This window comes from Punica granatum, chromosome 3 (genome assembly GCF_007655135.1).
Source record: "Punica granatum isolate Tunisia-2019 chromosome 3, ASM765513v2, whole genome shotgun sequence".
In the NCBI taxonomy this organism is placed as follows: domain Eukaryota; kingdom Viridiplantae; phylum Streptophyta; class Magnoliopsida; order Myrtales; family Lythraceae; genus Punica; species Punica granatum.
Genome location: NC_045129.1, coordinates 10,611,291 through 10,623,998, shown reverse-complemented (window position 1 = coordinate 10,623,998; position 12,708 = coordinate 10,611,291). Strand labels below are relative to the sequence as shown.

General features: G+C 40.5%; 2 protein-coding genes across 7 annotated transcripts; one reads left to right on the top strand and one right to left on the bottom strand.

The window, feature by feature from the left end:
- The first annotated feature begins 1,293 nt into the window (after positions 1–1,293).
- Positions 1,294–2,196, top strand: LOC116201102. Of its 2 annotated transcripts, none has more exons than XM_031532209.1 (2): positions 1,294–1,537; positions 1,786–2,196. In XM_031532209.1, exons 1-2 carry the CDS (start codon positions 1,371–1,373, stop codon positions 1,856–1,858), a joined length of 240 nt encoding a protein of 79 aa, XP_031388069.1. In that variant the 5' UTR covers positions 1,294–1,370; the 3' UTR covers positions 1,859–2,196. The 2 variants fall into 2 exon arrangements, with proteins under 2 accessions (XP_031388069.1, XP_031388068.1); XM_031532208.1 differs by having other exon boundaries at positions 1,303–1,586.
- A 1,722-nt stretch (positions 2,197–3,918) lies between these two features.
- On the bottom strand, positions 3,919–12,212 carry LOC116199582 (E3 ubiquitin-protein ligase RKP). 5 transcript variants are annotated; one of them, XM_031529987.1, is made up of 11 exons: positions 11,962–12,210; positions 10,018–11,685; positions 8,842–9,666; positions 8,570–8,730; positions 7,762–7,900; positions 6,273–6,356; positions 5,870–6,151; positions 5,637–5,768; positions 5,329–5,528; positions 4,743–4,947; positions 3,919–4,604 (listed from the first exon to the last, which is right to left on the bottom strand). In XM_031529987.1, exons 2-11 carry the CDS (start codon positions 11,515–11,517, stop codon positions 4,299–4,301), a joined length of 3,834 nt encoding a protein of 1,277 aa, XP_031385847.1. In that variant the 5' UTR covers positions 11,518–11,685; positions 11,962–12,210; the 3' UTR covers positions 3,919–4,298. The 5 variants fall into 5 exon arrangements, with proteins under 5 accessions (XP_031385847.1, XP_031385848.1, XP_031385849.1 ...); XM_031529988.1 differs by having other exon boundaries at positions 10,018–11,679; XM_031529989.1 differs by lacking the exon at positions 11,962–12,210 and having other exon boundaries at positions 3,919–4,342; positions 4,432–4,604; positions 10,018–11,517.
- Between the last annotated feature and the right edge of the window lie 496 nt (positions 12,213–12,708).

Here is a 12,708-nt window from a genome sequence, read left to right as displayed (position 1 = left end):
GATTACTTTCTTCCTAATTGTAGCCTAATCTCCCGACCCAGACAGAAAAAACAGGTGGCCTTTGGGGACTTTCTTTATATTATTCTTTTCTTAAATAAAAGGGGCGAAGCGTATAGTAGAAGAAAACTCAAAAATTACAAAGTCGGGTTATGAATGGTCCTTGCTGAAAATATCATCTAGCTAGTAGAAGCCAACAATTACCAAAGCTACCGAGCAGGAGAATCGAATAACGCTTAATCAGCTAACTAATGCGGGCCGAGTATTTGCCTCCCTAAACATACGGCCGAGAACAACCTCCCAATATCTTGTTGAGCGAGGCCAGATAATCCGACTAAGGGATCTACTCCCCTAATGGCCATAAATCATCAAAGAATTAATCCCATCCCCTTGGTTATTATTATTATTATTATTTTTTAATAGATCCCCCCCGGTTCGGTGTGTCTAGGATCGGCCTGTCGAGGCCCCGTAAGTCTTCAATTCAATTTGAGAAAGTTGGCTTGATGAATGATGGGGCAAGTATTAGATTTAGACTTGCAAGAGAAAATGGCCCGGGCTTATAAATGGGCTCATGGAGGATAGAGTTTTGGGCCCTCTTGGTCGAATAATTGGGCCTCAAGGTTCTACGAATGGGCCCTTCAAATAGACTTGCTCTCCTAATCTTCTTCTTCTTCTTGTTAATCTACCACATGATCAAAACTTTACACGTACAAGGGATAAATTAATATACCGTCACATCACATGACTGTATAAAACTTATTCGACAACTGACAAGTGTAAAAAATACAGTTCTAGTCCATCAAATTGTTCTCTCCATCTTCAGATGTGCTCACTATTTATTGAGTTTTTATATAGCCATGTGACTGTGTAATATTTATTGAATATTTCATTAGATTAAATAATCTAATGTAGTGACATCACCCTCAACTTGAAACCAAAACATCCCGCATTCAACTCTCACCAATAAGAGCTCTTATGCCCCGTTGTTTCCCCTGTTAACTTTTAGGTCCATATATACACTTCATTTACAAAAACAATGATTAGAATTTAAGAGGAAGTAGGTGGAATTAAGAAAGACGAGTCACTTGCAAATCAGTACACGAACATCTAACTATAAAATATTAGGCGAGATTAACAGACAATCACACGTAACTTTTCAATCAGAACCTAGTACATAGTGGTGAGGTACCCATAACAACATTTTTTTCTTTTTTTCTTTTTCCTTAGTATTTATTGGAAAGAGAAAAACTTGAAAAAAGAATATGAATTTTGGAGGTAAATATTAAATAACCCCAACAACCAAGAAAAAACAAAATGCTCCGCAAAACCGACACAAGTATAGGAAGAGACGGAAGAAAAGAAAGAGAGATAAAATGAAGGCAGCTAAGCCTAAGAATGGTAATGGAGGACTTGCAGAAGAATATTCAGCAGAAAGCAGAAGAGATGAAGATGAAGATGAAGATGAGATTAATGGTGATACTGTGTATGAGCTCTACAGCCCTCTCCATTACCTTCAACAGCTCATGAAGGTTTTCCTCAGGTGCCTCTGCTTCATCTTCCCTAGCAGAAATCATGATCAAGATCAGAACGTAATTTCCCTTAGTCTCTCGCTTTTCCCCTTGATACTAAACAACCCTTCTATTCGGGTTTTGTCCGAGAATTTTCAGTTTCTTTATCCTATCTATATGTTCATATATCACTCCGAACGAGCCGATCGAGATTTGAGACGTGGTTCTATGGAATGCAACATATGTAATATAAAACTGGATGTAATCCATCATGCAACAGGAGGAAGAGGAGCACAGTGACTGGACATGGAGGAGTTCCGGACCTTGGAGAAGGCCTACAAGACCGCCGATAAGCACCGGAGAAGGCGGCCAGGTCAATTAACATTTAACTAAACCAGCTTGCTAGCTAGCTAGGCCAAGGATGCTTTTTCTTCATTATATATACGCGCGCGCGCGCGCGTGTGTATAAGCTAGCTCTGCAATATCTACATGCATGTGTATATTTGAGGATGACCAAGTAGGTGGTATGATCTTTACTTTCATTGTACAGGGGAATTATAAGAATGTGTCGCGTTTGCTAGTTTCATAATGTAGTCGTGGAAATGCGAGTGACTAGCTAGCAATCAATTTAACGTCCATAGTTCCAGCCTGTAAATCGACATGGTATAAATCAACGAAATTCCTTTACTAATTGATTAGGTTAGAGCAAGTTTTCCTAAAGGCAATACGGCTAAACTATGTCCTGCTTTTCCCCGACTAGTAAGATTTACAACATATTCTTCGTCACGGGAATAGTCCGAGCCGGTAAGCATGGCGGAAATAGATCAATTATGTTACATATCATTCTTTAATTGGATAAGGGGACATGGAAAAATCGTATGATAAGAACCGAACTAAACCTCTTGGTTCTAAATTTGAGAACCGATCGAGTACCATTTCATTAATTGGACCCCTTACCTTAGTAAATTGTTCTTTTGTCACCTTTCACTTGTTGGAATATATCTAATTAATATTTGTAGACATCCTTATGATTTATTTATTTGATGATTTGGTACTGATCTATATCTCCTCAGTTTCATTAATTGCTTATATTCTCATACATGCATGTGCACATATTGATGTGTGAGCCCAAAATATTAAATGAGCGGGAGGGACATCTCGAGAGCATTCGAGCCCTCTGATGCTGCCTGCGTACATGGCGGTCGGGGTCTGTCATCTGGTGTCTGAACTCTTGCTCCCCGTCATTTACTTTCCATGCAGATTCCTCTTTTCTAAAATTTTACCCTATCCTGTCCGAACAACGTGTTTTGATTCAATTGATTCGGTACTTATTTCCCTTAAGCAAGGTCGAGTCTCATGAATGGAGAAAATTCACGTTTATGAGAGTTTTTAGTGAGCCGACCGACTCAACTGGATTAATCGGGACCCAATTGGGTTTCCATATACACACTGACAAAATATTTTACCTTGTCCTAACAATTTGGTTGATTCCACTAATTCGACGCTCTTTTTCTTAAAATCTCGGATTCGATTATTATGAATGAAAAAAATCTACGATTGAGAAAGTTTTAAACTTTAGTAAGCCTATTGGTTCAAATTTGAATTAGATGATTCCACTAATTCGACGCTCTTTTTCTTAAAATCTCGGATTCGATTATTGTGAATGAAAAAAATCTACGATTGAGAAAGTTTTAAACTTTAGTGAGCCTATTGGTTCAAATCTGAATTAGATATCAGGTGGTAAATATTGAAAGGTGCAAGAATGATATAATGGAATGGAATGCTCATTTCCGTTTCACTTCATTTTCTTTTATGGTATGACTTATATTAGTTGAAAATGGCATCCCTCATTGTCACAATTTTTCTTCATTTTGACAAAATGAGCATTCCCTTAAAAAAGAAAGGGAATGACCATTTCCTCATTTCATGCTATTTTTTGTGAAGGGTCTTCCTTTAGTTTATATATCAAATAATATATATAACATGATATCTTGATAAATAAATTCAATATTATAATTATATTTATTCATTTTATAATAGTTATTAAAGAAAATCATATATTTTTACTCTATTATTACATTTTTATAATATAAAATCTATTCTTTTTCATTTTATTTCATTCAGTTGTACCAAACGGGACGTTAGTTTTACCGTACCCGTCAAAAGAAAGAGTTTTACTCTATCCCCCTATTTTTCAGTTACTTCTATTTTTACTATTTTAATAAATTACCTATCGGAACCAAATCGATCTTGCTTGCACGCAGTTCTTGGGATGATTAGCAGTAATGTTCCTTACAATGAGTAGGTGCCGCATTAGTTTTAACAATATCTATTATCCGATGGTTTCATTAGATCTCCGCTATCAAAAATCGACAGTATAACAAATTCAAGATTTGCTCAAGAGTTTTTCGGCTTTTTTTTTTTCATTTGCTGAAATTCCAGGAACAACATGGTTGGATTATCTTTTTTTGCTAAGTAAATTGGTGGGCAATAGTGGCGACTTTGCCGCTCCCGCTACGCAAGATTATTGCATAGAGTGACTCAACATGATTACTTTTGCCATTTACACGATTACATCTCATATTTACAAAAGAAATGCTCCCCTAATTTCACCTTTTACGGTTTACCCCTACAAAATTCTCCTGACCAACCCAGCCCCATAACATTACCACCTGAAGAACCTTCTACTTGAGTTGCACAGTGACCGTGACCGTGTCTAGTCTATCAAACACGAGAGCCGGCTACCAACAGAGGCTCGACCGGCACAGGATAGAAGAGAAGAAGACAGCTTTCTTACCATGCTGCGCTGTTCCCTTCGATTCTGACCACCTCCAACACTGTGGCGTTACAAAAGAAACATCTCTGGCAGTTTAGGAGATGTCTCGAGATGCAGCCATAGCATGATCTGTGGGAGCAAGGAACGAACCTGGCATCTGATTTAGATGCATAGCAGATGCAGCACGTTTGTTCATCAAAGTCCCCCCTCTCTTCCCAAGACACTTCTTTTGCAGATTCCTTGGATTCTGCCGTCAGCAGGCTCAGGAAGCCATCTAGCTTCCCAAGTTTTCCAAGGTAAGCATCGGCCCTGACAGATTCCGCCTGAAAAAGAAGTTCACATTGAGAATCTTAGAAAAGGTTCGACACATCAAATAAAACTTGATATATTGAGCACTAGTAATTAATCAGAAAATTGAAAAGTTATAAGGCAGAGATTGGGACCGGAAGGTTGGAACTAACCCAGTTGTACTCCAACAAATACTGAAACCCACAGTGAACTGAGTTGAAGCAGTCCGTGCTTGCAAACACATTCACAACATCGTTTTGACTCCTAAGCTGTCCCTTTCCACAGGCATCCAACAAATTTAAGATGATCCCTGCTAGGGGTGCCAACAACATTCCCTGATTCACTTTCTCTGACAACTGACCATGCCTTTTCACAGACCTGGAAAATAGAAGGATTAAAGCATACGATTTAGAAAGAACACAAAATTGATGATTATTCAAGGGTCAAGGTTCTCTTTCATCGGAATATTTGATAACTAGAAAGCGATGACTGGAACAGTTTACTAGAAAGACCAGAAAGCCACAATTTCAAAGAAGAAAAGAACGATCGAGTTTAATAAGAGCTCGCATTATTTTGTGCAGAAGCGCGATGATTTTTAAAGGTGAGATAAAGCTAATTAAAGTCCTCCAATGACATCGAGTCTTCACAGTGGATGGTGATGCTAGAAATTACCTCTCAGCCCAAGAGTGAATTATTAAAAATCAGTAAAAGAAAAAATCTAGAAAAAGAGATTTAGACCTAAGTGGTACCAGTACTTACAATTCAAAGAACTCAGCATCTGCTGCTGATGTTATGTGATTTAAGCTGAAGACAATTAGTTCGGTCAGCCTCTGGAGATTTGTGTCTGTTCCAGATAGGAATGCCTGAGGGATCTCACGAGTACAGAACTCCAATACCCTCGCCAGATTGCAGGAAAGATCAAATATGACACTGCATTTCCGATGATTTAACTCTACCACCTTCATGGAATATTGCACCAATCATCAGAAGACTTGGTAAAAAACATAAGAACTTTTCAATCAGAGTCCTAAACTGCAATACCCGACTCAAATCCGTGTTGCTGCTACCTGGTATTTTTCTTGCATTTCGCGAATAGAAACAGAAAATTCAGTCATCGTCCAGCTCAGAGTATTAAACAGTCGATTGAGAAAAGCTGAAAACAAGCTTTCATTGTTGGTGCAAGCTTCTCGCAACAATCTCTGTACAGAGAAAGAGGCCAGAAATAAATGGAATTACTCATTATTAACAGTCCCCTCTTGAGAAAAGATGCAATGACATGAAATGAACAAATGCCTCTCACCTGGAAGACCACTGAAGAAGATGAGGATTCACCGTACTTTGAGAAACCAAAGCCAGAGCCCTTGCATAACCTCAAGAGGATGTTTGTTACGGGTATCCAGCATCTGTTATCAAATGCAGAAAGTAAAGCAGCGGTTAACCTCTGTGTGGCTGCTTCATTGTTCTCAAAATCATCCAGAAATTCCTTGTACTGAACAAGAACAGAGATCGATTGGAGAAGAAGATCCCTCAGATCAGCACTCGATATCCTCGGATCATTGAAGTGAGTGACTAGAAAAGTGACCTGATGAAACAAACAATTCACACTGAAATCAGTTCATATGAAATAAAGAATGATCATCGAGGAATTTGAGAAAGCTGCAACCGAATAAAGACAAGTAGCACAGAATGTTCAAGACACATACAAATGAAGCAAGCCCTTGCTTGATAAATATAGTTGGAGAGACAAATGGAGGATCACTCTTGCGTAACACGTGAAAGCAGTCAACCTGAAACAGCAACCGAGAATCTCAGTAGTGAAATCAATAAACGCTATATATCAAAGTACTCTTGAAAATAGGAATTCCTAACCAAACAAAATAAGATGGCACACGATCTAAGCAAAATTGTAGCACTTATCAATCCTTGGATTTGTCCCCAAGAATCCAATAAATAAAGGAAATATACCAAAGAGAAGCTGTTTGGCAATCTTCAATGAAAATAGATTAAGAAAGGACAGGCAAAAAATCAACGAGTAAAGTGTCTCATCAGTCCCATTCTGTTTCAGGGGGACAATAAGATCAAAAGAAGCTCTTTCACCAGGGCAATTTGTGAACTTCACCGACAGTTACTGGCGATACATAACTAAGTTTCCAAGAATTCAATTGTTATGCACATTGAATTGAGGTTGGGGCAGGAGGGGAAGAGGGTGGGGAAGGGGCATAATAAATATGCTATTTATGATTTACCATAATAATACTATAAAGAGTAAAATGCAGTTTGGCCCCCATCCTTTGAGCCTAGAGGCAGAATGCCCCCCAACCTTTGAAAATTTGCACTTCACCGCCCGACCTATTTAAGACGGAGCAAAGTTCACCCTAGAGTCCTAGACTACTTTTTCCGGCAAATTTTCTGGTCATGAATTAACTTATTCATTACAGCTTTTAGAAATTAATCATAACAATAAGAAATTTGACATTTTAAAGAGAGAAATAATTTTTCGGCCAACCAAGTTGAGGAGCTCATCAAGGGCTGTGCCAATGTCGTTAGCAAAATCAAAACCCATGAAGTCTTTCCAATGGTAAATCATCATGACAGTGCTCTGCTCCATGTCCCCTTTTTTGCTCAATTTCAGTTGGAGCTGAGTCCTAACTGAAGCCAAGCTTGATTTCTCACTAATTTGAAGAATCTAAATGATTGTCCCCTGATTAATTAAGATAAATAAATTAGGTATTTCAATTAGGAATTAGGATGCTGGGATTATTCCCTCGCTAATGTTTGTTAACTTGTTCGAACAGTATTCGTCCTCTGTTTTTTATCGTTTCGTGAAATGGGAGTCTGCACCACCACCCCCTCTCTCCCTCCCCTCTCTCTTTGACGTTCTAAGTTTTCTTCTTCTTTTTTTTATGTGAAATTTCTTATTTTTAAAATTATTTTCTAAAATCCATAATGAATAAATTAATTCTTGGCTTGAAAATTTGCCTGAAAAAGTATGCCTAGGATGAACTTTGCTCCGTTTTAAATAGGATGGGTGGTAAAGTGCAAATTTTTAAATGTCGAGGGGCACTCTGCCTCTATCCTCGAAGGCTGGGGGGCAATCTGTATTTTACTCTACTATAAATCCGTTGGAAAAGCTGTTCAAGAAGTAAACTTGAAAAATACATTCTAGATCAAGTTACAAATAGAAGTTCTTACCAGTGCTTCAATATAGAACTCTGGAACATAAAGGAAGAGAGAATCCACTTTGCTGACAGCTAGAAGCAACTGAACTGTCCACATACACATAGCATACATGCCTCTTTGCTTCCATCGAGAAAACAGCAACACACGATACCTGCAAAGAAGCACTTCGATGATCAGAACAGAACATAAAGCCCTGAGAATTAAGGTGGTAGTACATATTGAGGACAGGAATACTATGAAAACAAGGTTTAGAAGATAATTCAAAGCTACAAAGATTGCAAGTTATAATAGTGGGTTATTTGCAGATGAGTGCACATGACAATAAACACGAGTGGCACACTGATGATACAATTAATGCCCAGAACCTAAGTTAGCAGATGAGAGGGCCATAAAAGAATTGTGAGACTGCAAAACAATCAGTGGAAAAAATATATAATCATGCCTTAAACTACTTCCTCCAAGAAAATCACTAATTACAAATTAAAAAATAAAAACAAAAATAAATAAACCAGCAGAAAAAGATCCAAAACATACCAAGCCCCAGATCCCTTGAAGTAAAATCACATCACAGCCAAACTGATGATGTAGTCGCAATAGTAAATAGTACAAGGAATGGGACTCTCCAAAAGAAATTTATGATATTAAAGGCAGGCTAAGCAAGTGCGGCTTTTCTCATTGGTCCCAAAATAGCTTGTATATCAAAACCACTTAGTATCTATTGTCATTTTGAGTTCGAAAACCGAGTAATGATTTATGTCATCGAAGACTGGCTTTCTTGAATGGAAGAAGACAATAATCACAAACCCTCTCAAGCTCTTACCATGCACAATGCCTGACACAATTAGCAATCTCTTCCCGGTAACCATTACGAGCTTCTTTCAAACGCTTCAACTTTTCACCATAAACCTGCTCCCTTATTTGTTTTTCAGTTTCTTCCAACAGAGAAATAAACTGTGATTGATGGGCAATGTAATATGATGCCTGCAATCACAAAATGATAATTTTTTTCAATCCCTGAAAAACCATCCCTCCAGCTACGCAGATAAAAAGGAAAATGAAGTTGCTTGAAAACCAGAGAAAATCCCTACATACCTGCTTAAAGTTTGGTGCCAAACCTACATGATACAGCAGCAAGAGTGAGTCTAAGAGTTCTTCTTCTCTTATTGTAGCTGACGAAATATTGCAGTCCCTGAGTACAGTCCTCGTATGCTGCATGGGCCGATAACCAAACTCAGGTTCAGATTGATCACTTGTGCTAGGCTTATCTGCTATCTCGTCATTCAAATTACCAGCACTGCACTCCGCCGCAACATGAGCTGATCTCTCTGAATTAGAACCAGCATGGCCACGAGAACCTCTAGTCGTGTATCTAATGGGATTCTTCAGGCTTCTTGCATAGTCAACATCATTACTAGAACAACAGCATGGCTTCTGCAAGGTTAAATGTGTGACTCTGCTGTTATTGTCATCCAAGAAGCCCTCCTCCCACCGAATTAATTCCTCCTCTTGATCATCCACAGGATGTGATTTTGATAGATGACTGTATGTGCCACCGAGCCTTGTAATGTCACTTCGATGAGATTCATTTTTTAGAAATAAAGCCATAGGAAAACTTCGTCGGCCCCCTCTATGAAGAAAACCACCATTGCAGCCAACAGATTTACTGCTTTTCAGCCAACTATATACATCTCGTAAAGCAAATCCTTCTGATAAAAAGTGAAGTACTACTGTATACAATGAAACAAGAACGGAGTTGCTTGAAACTCCAGGAGGAGGAACATTTCTATCAGCTCCTCTGTTCTTCAAGAGGAGGTTTTGTATAAATGTCCTAAATATTGAACCTGGCAACTGGGGAGGTGCTGTGGGTGGCGTAAACTGTATAACTAAGCGACAAAGTTCCCTGTGCTTCTCCTCAATCTGCCAAGATAACATATTAACCCCAATCAGATAGATCAATAAACGCTAAGCACTATGGGCATCAGTCACCGTACAAAAGTAAACAGTACTGAAGTTGGCTTTCGGCAAAGCCGGTATTAGAAATGAATAAAAAAAATCGTCAACTCTATGAAGCACACAATATTACAGTGAATTGCAGAAGTGTAATATAGGGAAAAAAGCACTTCCATTGATCAATCACCGTAGTAAGAGGGGGTATCTATAGACATAACAACAAGCTACCACTAAATAGAACTTCTAATAGCAGATCAGAGTGAATACACATACTAAACAAAATGTTTAAATGAAGCTGTTGTTATGACAAGAGCTTACCTTATTGATTGCTTCAGATAGAGCTGTAGTTGTCAGCATCATGCTACTTTCACATGAAGCATCGTCATAAGATCCAGGCCACCATACAGAAGGCATCAGGCACTGAAGATCCTCCCTATTTGGAGGCTTGCGCGATAGAAAACCCTCAAATGTCAATTCAAAATCTACTGATTTCCACCAAAGCACCATTAATTCTTCTCTTCTAAGCATATGGCATGCTAGCGCAAGGTAAGGGTATGACCCTGAACATGGACATTCCGTTAGAAGCAAAGGCACTGTTTTACAACCGCTTGACAGGGCATCTATTATGTGCTCAAAAATCACCCTTGACGCTTGGAATTCTAGGAAAACATCAAGAACCCTGTCCAAGCTCAAATAATCATGTGGCGCTTGCACACAGAATATTTCCATCATGAAGGAAAGGACAGTTCCGCATGCAATATACTCGGTGCTTCCAGAATTCGATTCAATTATGGAGAAGAACTCCTTGCATATTGCTTGAGAAATGGGTACAAAAAGATCTTCAAGCGGCACAACCCTCTTCAACCTTCTCAGTCTCTCAACTGAAGAGCAGTCATCTCGCTCCATTCGGTGCAAATCCAACAGCTTTGATAAGTAATGCAATAACCGAGTTGCTAAGAGATCAACAGGTGGAGGTGGCTGAAGGGGAAGATAACCCTCGATCGGATATCTGAAAGGACGCGCCCCAAAGTTAAACTCACAACGTTCACCTTGAGAAAGTGAAATTGCAGGATAATACCCAGCTCCAGGCTCCATCCTTCGGATGCCACAAAATGCAACCCCAAGAGAGGTCCCATTTCTATAGAAGGAAATCTTAGCATTCTCCAGATCTATGCAGCAGCCGATCACATCACCAGCAACCCACGACTGCCCATATGGCTCTTCTTCTTTATTCCATTTTCTAACCCTTCTGCCATCAAAGGCATATGAATCATCAGCATCACCCACCCCCTTCTGGTCAGTGAAGGGGCATGAAAGAGTGGCCCATCCGAGCTGTTGTATGCCAGATGTTTCTAGAATGACTTCATACATCCATTTCCCTTTCCAAACACAGGCATTAGCCCTTACACTGCTGAACATTGCCAGGCTCTCGACAAGCAACGGGGGCTTTACAGTTCTGATATCACCACATATACTGTACTCATCAAGAGCAACAACATCTGTCCGACAGCCACCCGCCATGATCCATATCCCATCTCGGTCACAGCTCGAGGCATTTAAATCCTCATTCAACTTCGCAAGCTCCTTCTTTATGATAGAATGAATAAAACTACCGTCCACTGGATGGGAACATATACCAAGCGACTTACTGGGAAGATCGAAAAAATGCTCAAGAGTCTGCTCAACAGACTGATTCCGGAACTCGTCGCAAAACGAAACCAGACGTCCTTTCGACGAAGTCTCTGCCCTTACCCTTTGATTGAGCAACACCGCCAGTCCAGAAGAAAGCCCACCAATCCGCAGGCCGTCTTCTGCCATCTGCTACAAACGACAGGGTCACAGAGCACCCATTTCATTAAAGTCTCCAAACTCAGCAAGCAGCTCAGCAGGTTCGAGCTGGCATCGTTTCGACCATGCACTGAACCGGATGAACAGCAGCGATCCACCTCAAAGCTCGAGATTCCAGATCACTCGAATCAGCTGAAACTTCCGAAATCGCAGAAAACACAACTCAGACTCGGAGAAATGAATTGCCACTTGACAAATAAAACTCCTACAGCACAACTAATAAGCAAAAATACGTTTTTTTTTAAAAAAATTTTCCTTCAAGCAGTTTCAGCTCCTCTGTAACGCCTACTCGCCAATTTCCCCAATAGCAAGACAAAATCAGAAATTTCACAATGGGAGCACACCCGCTACAATCAGGGAACAGTCCCTATGGATTTCCCGCGAGTATAAATTCAATAGCAGTGCAGAACTTACAGGTGTATGCTGCGCACACGCTGCCGCGTCCGCTGAACAGTAGAAGGCGGCTGCTGCGAGCTAGGGTTTGCGGACAGAGGAGGAAGTCAAGAGGAAATCGATTCGACCGGAAGCAGAGAGAAAGAGAAAGAGAGAGAGAATCACGTGAGAAGTGATAGAGAGAGAGAGAGAGAGAGGCGTAACGTAATGAGGTCCGCGTCTGCCCAAGAGTTTTGGGGGAAATGGAAGATGGCAAGAAATCAAAGCAAAAGCAGAGCCACAGGGAAGAAGGGAACCCCCTGCTCCGATTCCACGCGACCTCCGCACCGGACAGGATCCCTGCCGTGATTCCTCCGTACGGGATCGGGACACGTGTCGGGATCCAGCGGTCAACAATGCCCCTGTTCTTCGGTTATTTGCCTTCCCTCCTGGGGGTTATCATCCAGTGCGTCGGTCCCATCGTACTGATATTCTCTCTACGAATGAAAGAGGATCGCCGTCGCACGTCAGACGGTCCGGACGACTCGGATTGGCTGGTACGGTGAAGGTTCTCGTACATCATCAGGCTGTGGGTGATGATTTCCGCCCTTGGCCTTTGTCATTTGTGGGAGCTATGGACGCACGCCGGTTATGGTGCGGGGGGTGCTATTTCCGGGTCAACGCATGTTGTGGCCGGGGAGACTGTCGACCTTCTGTCTTCTGTCTAATTGCTCGGACTGAAAGTTGCCGCGTCATTCGACACGTGGCAATCCGTTGATTTAGTTAGAA